The 16,207-nt window shown below is 47.8% G+C and overlaps 2 protein-coding genes across 2 annotated transcripts; both read right to left on the bottom strand.

Annotated features, from left to right (window-relative positions):
• Positions 1-200: 200 nt before the first annotated feature.
• LOC311445981 (uncharacterized protein) lies at positions 201-7,040 on the bottom strand (the record flags this gene model as incomplete). Its single annotated transcript, XM_084538601.1, has 8 exons — positions 201-740; positions 1,165-1,296; positions 2,120-2,286; positions 2,879-3,023; positions 3,408-3,710; positions 4,786-4,843; positions 5,161-5,251; positions 6,941-7,040. The coding sequence occupies 8 exons, from the start codon at positions 7,038-7,040 to the stop codon at positions 201-203; spliced, it is 1,536 nt and encodes a 511-aa protein (XP_084394727.1).
• Positions 7,041-9,089: 2,049 nt separating this feature from the next.
• On the bottom strand, positions 9,090-15,929 carry LOC311445982 (uncharacterized protein; the record flags this gene model as incomplete). The annotated part of the gene is made up of 8 exons (XM_084538602.1): positions 9,090-9,629; positions 10,054-10,185; positions 11,009-11,175; positions 11,768-11,912; positions 12,297-12,599; positions 13,675-13,732; positions 14,050-14,140; positions 15,830-15,929. 8 exons carry the CDS (start codon positions 15,927-15,929, stop codon positions 9,090-9,092), a joined length of 1,536 nt encoding a protein of 511 aa, XP_084394728.1.
• Between the last annotated feature and the right edge of the window lie 278 nt (positions 15,930-16,207).

A 16,207-nucleotide genomic window follows, 5' to 3' on the forward strand; every position in this document is an offset into this window, starting at 1 on the left:
GGATTTGGGGCTCGCTTTCTCTAGCTTGCACGTTACTCACGGCACTTACTGGGGTACCAATGTTGACAAAAATCTTCTTAATCTGTTTTATACATCCAACTTCACGCCTTGTCCTGATAGCATCTTGCACGAGGGAAGTCTTGAAGGAGGGAGGAGAGACAGGCAGCAAAAATTCAGACAAGTCTGTTACTTTTAAGTCATTACAGGTTTTTATTGGAAATGTGTTGTGCATTGCTGCACAACACGTCGCCTGCGAGGGCTTCATCTTTGTTCTTTCCATCGCATTCTGGGGTTTCACACCACTGCATATCGTAAGCCACTAAAGCAGCTTCTTGCTGGTCTGGACATCTTAGAATATTACTTTGCCTCTTGTGGATTTCATTGATGGTCTTCAGTCTGGAAGCTGCAAAATTGATTTTCCTTTTCGGCTGGCGCAATGGCTCCCTCCTCTGTGGCTCCTTAAGATTAGGGAACACCTGGATCACAGAGGATTCATTTCTTTCGCACTCCGGATTTGGTGCACCAGCTCCAAGATGACGTGGACTTCTTATAGGAAGCTGTTGATTCTTGAGGATTGTGTTGATTACTTCCATTCTGGAAGCCACTGAAGGCATTGTAGATTTTGGCTGTCTTAGCGCTTCCATCTTCTGTGCCGCTATAAACGGCTGGTTCATACCGCCTTCAACTTTTTGGCACTTTTTATCGCTTCTCCAGTGGACAGATTCTGTGTATCTGAGAAACTGGTGACAGAAAATACACACATTTAGAGAATGAAAACAAGGAAAGAAGAGATTGCCTTCAGCAGAGAAGGAAAGGAAAAGCAGAAGTGTTTATTGACTTCTTCTTTAGTTGTGTTTGTCACACAGTAGAAATACTTGCTGAATTACAGACTGTACTAAATACTTCTTTATGTGCCCCTGATTGCTAAGCTTCGTTTATTGCCACCACTTTCACGGGTTACATTTAAAATTGCAACTGCATAGTGAAAATCCAAATTCGGACTGTATGAGATGAACCGATGTCTAATCTTACGCATTTCTAACTTACACGGGAAGATACCTCGAACTAAAAGCACAGACCTTTCCAAGCAAATCATGGGATTTTTCCCTCAAGCTCTTTAGCATGGAAGACCTCATTGGTTAGTATTACAAATTGCATTGTTACCTCTGCAGTTTTCTGCTCGTGCTGGGAACGAGCATCGGTCATCCTCGAGGAGGCGGTCTGCCTGTTCTCAAAGGGCCTCCTGACTGCGGCCAGGCCGCCAGGCGCAGTGCAGGCCTTGATCTCCTCGGAAATCTAGAGGGATTAAATAAGGTCAGCTGGTTTCCATTGGTAGCAAGAACGTACTGTCCATGTCAACAAGAAAGGGCAAGGCGTTCTCGAGTGTAAATGAAGCAGTTCCTATGTTCTCCACACAGTTCACTTGGGCCAGGCTTCCTACAGTTCTTCCTTTTGGGGACAGAGAGCTAACTGCAGCATTCTTTGCAGTGTCAGGAGGAGGGAATTTGAACCTTCTCTGCCCAAGGAACTGCAGGAATCTGCTCCGAATACGCCAAAGCGATGAGGAAATCAAGAAGCCAGTGGGCAGGAACTGTGTGGTTTGAAAACACCTGGACTCTTCCCGTACCTTATCTTAACCAGACGCTGTTTTATAACGCAGCGATTTCAAATCCTTCAGTTTGAGCAGCAAGAGCTCTAAGCTCACTGTGCATCTGAATAGGATTTTATTATTTGTCAATAACGAATATTTGTTGTGTTAAAGAAGCTGCTGTTTTTGGTGAACATGAGCAAATAGGATAACCGCATTGCTGCTCTCTCTCATGCCTAGGGCCCTCATCAGTGAAGTCCAGGCAAAGGTGGACGACAAAGAAGAGCAATTCCATGAATGAAAAGGGATTGTCCAAAAGACCGGAGGCATGTAGCATGAAAAATCTCATTTGGTAGACACAGACTGAAGGATGACTATGTTTGCTATCTAAGTTTCCTAATTTCGGATTTAAATTTTGATCCACCCCGTGAGCCATCTGATAGCTTGCTTGTGGAAATAAAGACAGTTAGGGTCTGACCCTGTGCAAAGCAAACGTAGAATTAAGAAGATAATGAGACATTGGGATCTTACATGATTAGGAAAGCAGTTCCTCTTCTCTGCTTTGGCCGCTGCAGCTTGATAAAGAGCCTCTTTATCCTTTAAGGAGACATTCTCCTCAAAGAGCTGCAGCGTGCTGCCAGGCTTCGGAGGGCGCGCTTCTCGAAGTCCTCTGAGAAGTTTTCGACCACCCCCTGAAACTACAAACAGACATCATAGTTGGGGAGAGGGAGGTGGGTGCACGTGTTTCAAATCTTGAAAGAAAAGCAGTAGGCAAAACGAACAGGAACGCCAACATTTTAGCAGCTGTTTAGCAACTTTTACTTTAGAACACATCAAGCACAGAGCATTCGACTTGTGGAAACCTGAAAGCCACGCTTAAAAGCTAAAGTGTTGGTACGAAAGCAGCACGGCTCCAAATCCAAACTATCTTCACCAACAGAGAATAGGAAGTTCCTGCTTTTCCATAATGGACGAATGCTGCCCATAGTTTTGATATCCTAGTTTTAGATTTGGGTCGTCTTCATCATAAGTTTTCTTCTCTAAACATAGGACACCGTTCTGTTGTGTTCTGCTCAAAAAGTGTTTAATGGGCTTCGGGCACTCCTCCATAACACACAGATAAAATGGAGAAAGCCGAAAAGTTTGTTTGGCATCAATAAGAACACCACGTTCTTTTCCTGGGCAGCCTGGGGGCTGCCCTGATGACAAGAATGTGGTTGCCCCTCGTCACAACAGAGATCGAGTGCACTCAACTAAAGCGAGAAAGCAGATCCAAGTGGTCAGACTAACCTTTGGCATCGCTGTGTTGTCCATTTTCTGAGAGCGTCTCAAAGACTGCCCTCCTCCTTTTAGCACCGGACTCCACTATGCCTGGATTGCTCTCAGGCTCGCTAGTCCGAGCTGGTGACAGTGAGCTCCTCTCACTTTCTGCTCCCTGTTAGAAGACGTCAAGGGGATGGGAGTTAGAAGCTACTGGTAGGAGACTGATAGGGTTCTCGGGGGCAGAAATGACATGAGGCAGCAGCAGATTGGAAGGGGGTGCTGTTCTGGCAGCAGTGTTCTCCAGGATGCTCTATGGTCAATTTCTGTGGCACTGCAGGTTGTGAATGGTGCATTCATGTGCTGCTTAGCTGATAGCTCATCGCACCATCGTGCTTAGCAGTATCTCGCACTTTCCATTTGCCGTGGTCTCCTTGCAAAACAAGGAGATTTGGCACAGTTGCACATGTTTTCCTCACGTTGACAGAGGTGCTAGAATCACAAGGCCACAGTGATGGGGGGGGAATCGTTCTCAAGTGCAGAACCTTCTTGCACTCACCTTCCTGCCACCCAGGTTCTCGAAGTGGCTCTCAAGCTCCTTGTCAGAAGTTGGGAAGTTTTCAATCTCGCCAGGGGTGCCCAGGGGCTCCTCCTCGATGGTTTCCATGATACGACCCCGTGCCCGGAGTATTTCCACAGATTTGACACGGATGCGTCTCTTCCGTGCCCGTGCCCGTGACCGTGGCACTGGTGGGCGCTGGCGCACCAAGATGGGTTTTGTGGCCCTGGCGGACTCCCGTTCCTTCACAAGGAGCTGGAAAGAGCCCTTCTGCGGGGTCACGTCAGATGACTCCATCGTGCCCTGCCAATGAAACAGGTACATCGTGCCATAGCTTGTATTTCAGACTGAGCTTCAGCCTGCAGTGTTGGACTGACTGGACTTTTGTTTGTTTGCTTACTTTGTTTTGAGACAAATACCTAAGGATTTGAGTGGTCTGCAGTATTTCACAGGGGAGGAAGAGGCACGGGAGAAGCGCTAAGGTTCTGCAATCCAAGGCTACTCATGGAAGAAATTGCACTGTGCCATCTGCGCTTCTCAGGAATGAATTTGAATTGAGGCCTCAACCTGACTTTAAGCCACTTTCTCCACCTGCTCACAGTCACTGAAGTCCCTACAAAATGCTGATGGGAATTCCTTCTTAAGTCAAATACTTGATGGCGACTGCGCATCTGAAACTGTCAGTAGATTGTATTGCTTCCTGGGCTTCATAGAGCCTTCTTAGCCTTTATGAAAATGCAGGGAGAAAACTGGGGGAATAAGAACAACCAGAGAGATTTGGAGTTGGGCTTCAGTGGCCTTTAGCCTTTCATACCATCTTTGCTGACTGTGATTCCTAACTTTGGCTGGCCACTCGTGAAGTTATTGTGTTTCAGTGAAGTACGTCCACTGTGGGAGAAGGACCGACACGTTGCCCATGGGGCTGTAACTCATTCAAGCTGATGCCTTTTCCCAAGCACTGCAGTCCAGCCCCCAGGACCCAGAGGAAAGGACAGAACAGAGAGCAGCCGAGCCCTTAGTTTATGACCATGCTGGGACGAGAGGCAGGGGGATGCGAGAGAGAGGAACAGAAGCTGCTTCTCCCTCGATCTGGGGACCAATATTCACTGCCCATGGTACCAGAGGATCTTGTCTCCACTAAAGACTCCCTGAAAGCGCGCGTGGGAGCTAGCTGCACGCTTCGGACACCATCACATGAAGAGCTTGCAGTTTCTGCTGCAGGTAAGCAGAGCCTCAAGTATCCGCAGCATTTCACTTTTTGTTTCTTTTGCCCCCTTTGTTCGCCCATTTATCATATGAACAGTATCAAGCTTTGCACTAGACCACCTATGTCCAAAGAAGTGCATGAACTTGTGCAGATTGAAGGAGCTAATCTTACCGCTAGGGTCTTCTCAGTGGACCGTTCATCCTGTGACATCGCTGCACTCATCTCGTGCCTGTTAAAAGGAAGGCAAATTTAAACGTTCTCGTATTCACTGGTCTCATCTGACTAACGAACGTGAAGCTTGATCACCAGTTCACAGGATGGAACTGTTGGAGACAAGCTGTTGGAAACATTGGAGACAAGCCGTATCCTACCTCGTTCGTCACAGCTGCACTTCCAAGAAGTGATGACCGCAGGAAGAGGCGCTGCCTTTTATCCTGCCTGGCTGCATTATGAGCACACAATCAGTCCACAGTTGCCAGGTTACTGGCTCCATCTATGGGCATACGGAAACCGAGACAGCCAAGCTGGCACCCCCACTTTCCTTACCCCAAAAGACCAGCCAGAGACCCCCGGGGCAGAACCTGTTGCTGCTGCAGAACCACGTCCAGAAAGAACTTGGGGTCCTTAGAGACAAGATCTTGGGCGGAAAGAGCCCTCAGAGAGAGCATCGCTTTTTCATTCTTATTCTCCACTCCTTAGCTAACTTCAAATTCTCTCTTAGAGCTAACCAGAACAACTGTTGGACCAGCTCTGGCACACCGTGCTTGGCTTTCTTTCATTTATGCATGTTGGCTGTTTTGCGTGTGGCTGGTTGGTCTTGATAATTAAGAGAAATATCCAAACGTCAGGTAATTTGCCCCTGACGTGTTCTCTCTTCCTGTAGGCTGACGGAGACTTCTGACTTTCAGGCTACAGCTCTTTGGCCAACAAAACTATTGAAGGACTCTCTACTAGGCCAACCCATTCTTTCGGAATGGGGAATTAAGGGAGAAATCCAACGTGGACATTTTTGGACCTAGAGAGGGAGAGAATCAGCAAGTGAACTCAGAAGTCTGCAGTTGCAATGCCATACCTGGGCTTCATAAAGCAGCTCGGTGCTCAGGCTCGGGCTCAAAGGCGACGCACAAGAACCTGCTGCCCGTCTGTGTTGGGGTACCCTCTGTTGTGCGTTTGCATTCAGCCGACAGGTACTAAACGTTCTGGGGAATACACTGCAGGGGGAAGTGTATTCCCCCAGAATACAGAACAGAAGGAGTTCCCATGTTGTTTCAACCAAAGCCCTGTTGCTTGACTTTAAAGAATTATTTCTGAGTTAGGCGCTGGACTTCTGTACACGTGCTAAGCTAGGTGAAGGGATGCAAGACACGGACTCCTGATGGCTCTTCAACAGGAGGCCTTTCTTGCCCTTTTTCACTACTACATATACTTTCCCCGTAGCCCCACGCACTCTCCACGTGCCCAAATCTCTCATACAATTGGTTAGAGACCCTCAGACACGTGCCTCAAGCCAGCCAGCAACTGGCCACTGCCCCAGAGATCATCTTTAACACTGTAGCCAACTGCCTTTATCTCAACCTTGCTCAAGTTTTTGTTTCTACCGCTGGTTTCCTCATTATCTCTCATTCAGGGACGTGTGAAACAGCGCGGAGCTACCTGCAAATTCCTTTCCCACAATTCCCCCTTTTTTATTTTCGATCAACCAAACGCTTTTGATAGATTGCCTAACAATCACCGCAGATATTGCAAGACGCACGGTACAAGAAGCAACAGGGTGAAAATCACATGCAGAGTTATGTAAAGCAGCGTGCCTACTAGAATCTACATCACTCAACAAACCACTAAGCACTAGGGATGTTGCTTCGCAGAGATGCTGCATCTCACTTGCACAGCACTATCACACCGTCACGCAGAGAGGCCTCTTGCACTTCTCATTCATACCACAAGAAAATATCACTTAATATCATTTGTCCACAGCTTCAGGAGGTCCTGGTGAGCAGCTGAGAGCGGAGACCCCTCCGAGGAAAATGCTTGGGGTGCACCAATGGGCGTCTGTTCCACAGTCGATCCCACAGCCAAGCAGAGCAGCTCCTGGCGCAAGGAACGATGCTATTCTAGTTTTGTGTAATTACACCAAAGAGATGCATTGCAATAAGTAGCAAGTGTGGCCTTGACCATTTGTTTCGTGATTTGTTTCTTTCCCAAGCAATTGAACCTTACACATGCTGTTGCTCTTACACATCCCAGGGTACCTCATTCCTGTGGCTCTAGGGGCGCTTGCACTTCGCTAGCAGACAGTCCAGTCTTTGTTAGCCGTTGGCTTCCCCACCAGACATGTCGTAGACGGGTCGTTTTATTGGCTCCACCAGATCCGGGACCCTCCTCCCATCAGCTCCAACTTCCTCCTTTCTAGCTGTTGGCCACACCATGCCCCCGAGCCACCTCCCTCCTCACTTTTAGTGCACTGCTGTATCATTACTCAGCTCCAGATTATCACCAAACGGGTCACCCACAGTTAGACACATTACATTAGTAATTGTTCTCGATTCAGCTGGTGGGTTTCAGAATGATTTCTGAGCAAGCGAAACAGAGCCATGAGGAGGAGGTTTCGTCCTCTTATGAGGAAGAACTTCTTACAGTTCAGATGACAGAGCACTGCAACAGGCTGCTCAGAGAGCTTGTGGAGTCTCTTCTTTGGAGATGCTCAAAAGTCGTCTGGATGTGATCCCTTGTAATGTGCTTGGGGTGACCCTGCTTGAACAGGGGGGCTGGACCAGATGATCTCTGGAGGTCCCTTCCAACCTGTGACACATTCTGTGATTCTGTGACAGACTGCAGTGAAAGGAAGTGGGTACGGAGGTACATATATTGCTTTCCTTGTTTGTTTGTTTGTTTGTTTGTTTTTTCTTTCTCATGCTGAGCAGTTGCATGGAAACAACAAAGTGCCTGAGTCAAGTCAGAGCTGATCTTCAGGAGGCAGCACCAATATACTGCACCTGGGCACCATCTCCCAAAGCCTTCCCAACTCCACAGAATTTCATTCCAGTAAGCGCCCCGTCTACTGCCAAAAATCTGTAGTGAAACAAACCCCGTATTTAAATGTCATTTTTTGTTTCATTAAAACGCATTCCTTGAGGAACTCCCAACCATTCCATCCCACTTTCCATCTCTCGTCCTCATACCTACACATAAGAAAACGCTGCTGAGAGCCAGCTTCACTAAGCATGCCCACGATGCACAAGTTGGAAAAAGCTTCCCTGCTTTTTATATCACTTCAGAGGGTCCACCATCATGGTGATCCCCATTAAAACAATCTGGTGCCTTCATGACTTCAACCCAGGCTGGAGACCTGCATTTAAAAATGTCAGAGCCTGCTTCCACGTATCCCAAAGCTTTGGTCTTAACAAACGCTCCTGAGGAATCCACATTTGTCATCTAGACTCTTAGGGCTGGGACACCAAATGAAGCAATGGAGGCAGAAGAACTGGTACCCGAGTACACAAAACAGTTCCTTCAAAAGGAGATCCATTTCTACTAAAATGAGGTGCTTAATTCCGGGGCATGAGTTATTCTTGAGGTTTAACTTAAACATTTGAAGTTACTCTTGAGAGGGACGGAGTATGTGTGGGGGGGAGGGGTTGTATTTTGGAAGCTATCCAGAGTTGTAAGGGGAGTTGGTTTTTGCTCCCATTATCACAGTAAAAACTGTCGTACGTGTGGATGGTCCTACAGCATGATTGCTAGAAGCTACTAAAGAAGAGGTGCCAGTTGAGTTCCTCACAACGTGTGAGAGCCTTGCACGAAGCAGTGAGGAACTCCTGCTACAGCACTGCCCCTTCCGCCGCCCCCACACTGCCCTCCCAGAAAGAAAGCAGGGGCTTTGTTGTCCAAGACAGAGTAAGGGGAGCACAAGAAAACCAGGAGGAACTGGAAGAAGACAAACATCCTTATCTTTGTAACGGCAGACACGGAAAACAGCCCGGCAGCTCGTGATCCTTGTCATTGGGACCATCCTTCACTCTGTTTAACTGAAAATATCAAGTACTGCCTTCTGCTGAGTAGGAAAGTTCTTTCACGTGAAGCCCTACCGCCTATACATGAGCACCGCTGTCAATATGGTGTTTCACGCAACACAGTAGCTCACCTGCCCGGCTCCTGCCTCCGTGCTGGCTCACACTCAGCAGGGTCACGTCACAAAATGCACTTGTCAAAACTCTGTTACTGTCTGAGACAGAGTTTTACATAATTCTGCTCCAGCTGCCTTTCCGAATCAAAATGGGATTTGGGGCTCGCTTTCTCTAGCTTGCACGTTACTCACGGCACTTACTGGGGTACCAATGTTGACAAAAATCTTCTTAATCTGTTTTATACATCCAACTTCACGCCTTGTCCTGATAGCATCTTGCACGAGGGAAGTCTTGAAGGAGGGAGGAGAGACAGGCAGCAAAAATTCAGACAAGTCTGTTACTTTTAAGTCATTACAGGTTTTTATTGGAAATGTGTTGTGCATTGCTGCACAACACGTCGCCTGCGAGGGCTTCATCTTTGTTCTTTCCATCGCATTCTGGGGTTTCACACCACTGCATATCGTAAGCCACTAAAGCAGCTTCTTGCTGGTCTGGACATCTTAGAATATTACTTTGCCTCTTGTGGATTTCATTGATGGTCTTCAGTCTGGAAGCTGCAAAATTGATTTTCCTTTTCGGCTGGCGCAATGGCTCCCTCCTCTGTGGCTCCTTAAGATTAGGGAACACCTGGATCACAGAGGATTCATTTCTTTCGCACTCCGGATTTGGTGCACCAGCTCCAAGATGACGTGGACTTCTTATAGGAAGCTGTTGATTCTTGAGGATTGTGTTGATTACTTCCATTCTGGAAGCCACTGAAGGCATTGTAGATTTTGGCTGTCTTAGCGCTTCCATCTTCTGTGCCGCTATAAACGGCTGGTTCATACCGCCTTCAACTTTTTGGCACTTTTTATCGCTTCTCCAGTGGACAGATTCTGTGTATCTGAGAAACTGGTGACAGAAAATACACACATTTAGAGAATGAAAACAAGGAAAGAAGAGATTGCCTTCAGCAGAGAAGGAAAGGAAAAGCAGAAGTGTTTATTGACTTCTTCTTTAGTTGTGTTTGTCACACAGTAGAAATACTTGCTGAATTACAGACTGTACTAAATACTTCTTTATGTGCCCCTGATTGCTAAGCTTCGTTTATTGCCACCACTTTCACGGGTTACATTTAAAATTGCAACTGCATAGTGAAAATCCAAATTCGGACTGTATGAGATGAACCGATGTCTAATCTTACGCATTTCTAACTTACACGGGAAGATACCTCGAACTAAAAGCACAGACCTTTCCAAGCAAATCATGGGATTTTTCCCTCAAGCTCTTTAGCATGGAAGACCTCATTGGTTAGTATTACAAATTGCATTGTTACCTCTGCAGTTTTCTGCTCGTGCTGGGAACGAGCATCGGTCATCCTCGAGGAGGCGGTCTGCCTGTTCTCAAAGGGCCTCCTGACTGCGGCCAGGCCGCCAGGCGCAGTGCAGGCCTTGATCTCCTCGGAAATCTAGAGGGATTAAATAAGGTCAGCTGGTTTCCATTGGTAGCAAGAACGTACTGTCCATGTCAACAAGAAAGGGCAAGGCGTTCTCGAGTGTAAATGAAGCAGTTCCTATGTTCTCCACACAGTTCACTTGGGCCAGGCTTCCTACAGTTCTTCCTTTTGGGGACAGAGAGCTAACTGCAGCATTCTTTGCAGTGTCAGGAGGAGGGAATTTGAACCTTCTCTGCCCAAGGAACTGCAGGAATCTGCTCCGAATACGCCAAAGCGATGAGGAAATCAAGAAGCCAGTGGGCAGGAACTGTGTGGTTTGAAAACACCTGGACTCTTCCCGTACCTTATCTTAACCAGACGCTGTTTTATAACGCAGCGATTTCAAATCCTTCAGTTTGAGCAGCAAGAGCTCTAAGCTCACTGTGCATCTGAATAGGATTTTATTATTTGTCAATAACGAATATTTGTTGTGTTAAAGAAGCTGCTGTTTTTGGTGAACATGAGCAAATAGGATAACCGCATTGCTGCTCTCTCTCACGCCTAGGGCCCTCATCAGTGAAGTTCAGGCAAAGGTGGACGACAAAGAAGAGCAATTCCATGAATGAAAAGGGATTGTCCAAAAGACCGGAGGCATGTAGCATGAAAAATCTCATTTGGTAGACACAGACTGAAGGATGACTATGTTTGCTATCTAAGTTTCCTAATTTCGGATTTAAATTTTGATCCACCCCGTGAGCCATCTGATAGCTTGCTTGTGGAAATAAAGACAGTTAGGGTCTGACCCTGTGCAAAGCAAACGTAGAATTAAGAAGATAATGAGACATTGGGATCTTACATGATTAGGAAAGCAGTTCCTCTTCTCTGCTTTGGCCGCTGCAGCTTGATAAAGAGCCTCTTTATCCTTTAAGGAGACATTCTCCTCAAAGAGCTGCAGCGTGCTGCCAGGCTTCGGAGGGCGCGCTTCTCGAAGTCCTCTGAGAAGTTTTCGACCACCCCCTGAAACTACAAACAGACATCATAGTTGGGGAGAGGGAGGTGGGTGCACGTGTTTCAAATCTTGAAAGAAAAGCAGTAGGCAAAACGAACAGGAACGCCAACATTTTAGCAGCTGTTTAGCAACTTTTACTTTAGAACACATCAAGCACAGAGCATTCGACTTGTGGAAACCTGAAAGCCACGCTTAAAAGCTAAAGTGTTGGTACGAAAGCAGCACGGCTCCAAATCCAAACTATCTTCACCAACAGAGAATAGGAAGTTCCTGCTTTTCCATAATGGACGAATGCTGCCCATAGTTTTGATATCCTAGTTTTAGATTTGGGTCGTCTTCATCATAAGTTTTCTTCTCTAAACATAGGACACCGTTCTGTTGTGTTCTGCTCAAAAAGTGTTTAATGGGCTTCGGGCACTCCTCCATAACACACAGATAAAATGGAGAAAGCCGAAAAGTTTGTTTGGCATCAATAAGAACACCACGTTCTTTTCCTGGGCAGCCTGGGGGCTGCCCTGATGACAAGAATGTGGTTGCCCCTCGTCACAACAGAGATCGAGTGCACTCAACTAAAGCGAGAAAGCAGATCCAAGTGGTCAGACTAACCTTTGGCATCGCTGTGTTGTCCATTTTCTGAGAGCGTCTCAAAGACTGCCCTCCTCCTTTTAGCACCGGACTCCACTATGCCTGGATTGCTCTCAGGCTCGCTAGTCCGAGCTGGTGACAGTGAGCTCCTCTCACTTTCTGCTCCCTGTTAGAAGACGTCAAGGGGATGGGAGTTAGAAGCTACTGGTAGGAGACTGATAGGGTTCTCGGGGGCAGAAATGACATGAGGCAGCAGCAGATTGGAAGGGGGTGCTGTTCTGGCAGCAGTGTTCTCCAGGATGCTCTATGGTCAATTTCTGTGGCACTGCAGGTTGTGAATGGTGCATTCATGTGCTGCTTAGCTGATAGCTCATCGCACCATCGTGCTTAGCAGTATCTCGCACTTTCCATTTGCCGTGGTCTCCTTGCAAAACAAGGAGATTTGGCACAGTTGCACATGTTTTCCTCACGTTGACAGAGGTGCTAGAATCACAAGGCCACAGTGATGGGGGGGGAATCGTTCTCAAGTGCAGAACCTTCTTGCACTCACCTTCCTGCCACCCAGGTTCTCGAAGTGGCTCTCAAGCTCCTTGTCAGAAGTTGGGAAGTTTTCAATCTCGCCAGGGGCGCCCAGGGGCTCCTCCTCGATGGTTTCCATGATACGACCCCGTGCCCGGAGTATTTCCACAGATTTGACACGGATGCGTCTCTTCCGTGCCCGTGACCGCGACCGTGGCACTGGTGGGCGCTGGCGCACCAAGATGGGTTTTGTGGCCCTGGCGGACTCCCGTTCCTTCACAAGGAGCTGGAAAGAGCCCTTCTGCGGGGTCACGTCAGATGACTCCATCGTGCCCTGCCAATGAAACAGGTACATCGTGCCATAGCTTGTATTTCAGACTGAGCTTCAGCCTGCAGTGTTGGACTGACTGGACTTTTGTTTGTTTGCTTACTTTGTTTTGAGACAAATACCTAAGGATTTGAGTGGTCTGCAGTATTTCACAGGGGAGGAAGAGGCACGGGAGAAGCGCTAGGGTTCTGCAATCCAAGGCTACTCATGGAAGAAATTGCACTGTGCCATCTGCGCTTCTCAGGAATGAATTTGAATTGAGGCCTCAACCTGACTTTAAGCCACTTTCTCCACCTGCTCACAGTCACTGAAGTCCCTACAAAATGCTGATGGGAATTCCTTCTTAAGTCAAATACTTGATGGCGACTGCGCATCTGAAACTGTCAGTAGATTGTATTGCTTCCTGGGCTTCATAGAGCCTTCTTAGCCTTTATGAAAATGCAGGGAGAAAACTGGGGGAATAAGAACAACCAGAGAGATTTGGAGTTGGGCTTCAGTGGCCTTTAGCCTTTCATACCATCTTTGCTGACTGTGATTCCTAACTTTGGCTGGCCACTCGTGAAGTTATTGTGTTTCAGTGAAGTACGTCCACTGTGGGAGAAGGACCGACACGTTGCCCATGGGGCTGTAACTCATTCAAGCTGATGCCTTTTCCCAAGCACTGCAGTCCAGCCCCCAGGACCCAGAGGAAAGGACAGAACAGAGAGCAGCCGAGCCCTTAGTTTATGACCATGCTGGGACGAGAGGCAGGGGGATGCGAGAGAGAGGAACAGAAGCTGCTTCTCCCTCGATCTGGGGACCAATATTCACTGCCCATGGTACCAGAGGATCTTGTCTCCACTAAAGACTCCCTGAAAGCGCGCGTGGGAGCTAGCTGCACGCTTCGGACACCATCACATGAAGAGCTTGCAGTTTCTGCTGCAGGTAAGCAGAGCCTCAAGTATCCGCAGCATTTCACTTTTTGTTTCTTTTGCCCCCTTTGTTCGCCCATTTATCATATGAACAGTATCAAGCTTTGCACTAGACCACCTATGTCCAAAGAAGTGCATGAACTTGTGCAGATTGAAGGAGCTAATCTTACCGCTAGGGTCTTCTCAGTGGACCGTTCATCCTGTGACATCGCTGCACTCATCTCGTGCCTGTTAAAAGGAAGGCAAATTTAAACGTTCTCGTATTCACTGGTCTCATCTGACTAACGAACGTGAAGCTTGATCACCAGTTCACAGGATGGAACTGTTGGAGACAAGCTGTTGGAAACATTGGAGACAAGCCGTATCCTACCTCGTTCGTCACAGCTGCACTTCCAAGAAGTGATGACCGCAGGAAGAGGCGCTGCCTTTTATCCTGCCTGGCTGCATTATGAGCACACAATCAGTCCACAGTTGCCAGGTTACTGGCTCCATCTATGGGCATACGGAAACCGAGACAGCCAAGCTGGCACCCCCACTTTCCTTACCCCAAAAGACCAGCCAGAGACCCCCGGGGCAGAACCTGTTGCTGCTGCAGAACCACGTCCAGAAAGAACTTGGGGTCCTTAGAGACAAGATCTTGGGCGGAAAGAGCCCTCAGAGAGAGCATCGCTTTTTCATTCTTATTCTCCACTCCTTAGCTAACTTCAAATTCTCTCTTAGAGCTAACCAGAACAACTGTTGGACCAGCTCTGGCACACCGTGCTTGGCTTTCTTTCATTTATGCATGTTGGCTGTTTTGCGTGTGGCTGGTTGGTCTTGATAATTAAGAGAAATATCCAAACGTCAGGTAATTTGCCCCTGACGTGTTCTCTCTTCCTGTAGGCTGACGGAGACTTCTGACTTTCAGGCTACAGCTCTTTGGCCAACAAAACTATTGAAGGACTCTCTACTAGGCCAACCCATTCTTTCGGAATGGGGAATTAAGGGAGAAATCCAACGTGGACATTTTTGGACCTAGAGAGGGAGAGAATCAGCAAGTGAACTCAGAAGTCTGCAGTTGCAATGCCATACCTGGGCTTCATAAAGCAGCTCGGTGCTCAGGCTCGGGCTCAAAGGCGACGCACAAGAACCTGCTGCCCGTCTGTGTTGGGGTACCCTCTGTTGTGCGTTTGCATTCAGCCGACAGGTACTAAACGTTCTGGGGAATACACTGCAGGGGGAAGTGTATTCCCCCAGAATACAGAACAGAAGGAGTTCCCATGTTGTTTCAACCAAAGCCCTGTTGCTTGACTTTAAAGAATTATTTCTGAGTTAGGCGCTGGACTTCTGTACACGTGCTAAGCTAGGTGAAGGGATGCAAGACACGGACTCCTGATGGCTCTTCAACAGGAGGCCTTTCTTGCCCTTTTTCACTACTACATATACTTTCCCCGTAGCCCCACGCACTCTCCACGTGCCCAAATCTCTCATACAATTGGTTAGAGACCCTCAGACACGTGCCTCAAGCCAGCCAGCAACTGGCCACTGCCCCAGAGATCATCTTTAACACTGTAGCCAACTGCCTTTATCTCAACCTTGCTCAAGTTTTTGTTTCTACCGCTGGTTTCCTCATTATCTCTCATTCAGGGACGTGTGAAACAGCGCGGAGCTACCTGCAAATTCCTTTCCCACAATTCCCCCTTTTTTATTTTCGATCAACCAAACGCTTTTGATAGATTGCCTAACAATCACCGCAGATATTGCAAGACGCACGGTACAAGAAGCAACAGGGTGAAAATCACATGCAGAGTTATGTAAAGCAGCGTGCCTACTAGAATCTACATCACTCAACAAACCACTAAGCACTAGGGATGTTGCTTCGCAGAGATGCTGCATCTCACTTGCACAGCACTATCACACCGTCACGCAGAGAGGCCTCTTGCACTTCTCATTCATACCACAAGAAAATATCACTTAATATCATTTGTCCACAGCTTCAGGAGGTCCTGGTGAGCAGCTGAGAGCGGAGACCCCTCCGAGGAAAATGCTTGGGGTGCACCAATGGGCGTCTGTTCCACAGTCGATCCCACAGCCAAGCAGAGCAGCTCCTGGCGCAAGGAACGATGCTATTCTAGTTTTGTGTAATTACACCAAAGAGATGCATTGCAATAAGTAGCAAGTGTGGCCTTGACCATTTGTTTCGTGATTTGTTTCTTTCCCAAGCAATTGAACCTTACACATGCTGTTGCTCTTACACATCCCAGGGTACCTCATTCCTGTGGCTCTAGGGGCGCTTGCACTTCGCTAGCAGACAGTCCAGTCTTTGTTAGCCGTCGGCTTCCCCACCAGACATGTCGTAGACGGGTCGTTTTATTGGCTCCACCAGATCCGGGACCCTCCTCCCATCAGCTCCAACTTCCTCCTTTCTAGCTGTTGGCCACACCATGCCCCCGAGCCACCTCCCTCCTCACTTTTAGTGCACTGCTGTATCATTACTCAGCTCCAGATTATCACCAAACGGGTCACCCACAGTTAGACACATTACATTAGTAATTGTTCTCGATTCAGCTGGTGGGTTTCAGAATGATTTCTGAGCAAGCGAAACAGAGCCACGAGGAGGAGGTTTCGTCCTCTTATGAGGAAGAACTTCTTACAGTTCAGATGACAGAGCACTGCAACAGGCTGCTCAGAGAGCTTGTGGAGTCTCTTCTTTGGAGATGCTCA

This window comes from Aythya ferina (assembly GCF_964211825.1).
Source record: "Aythya ferina genome assembly, chromosome: 16".
Taxonomy (NCBI): domain Eukaryota; kingdom Metazoa; phylum Chordata; class Aves; order Anseriformes; family Anatidae; genus Aythya; species Aythya ferina.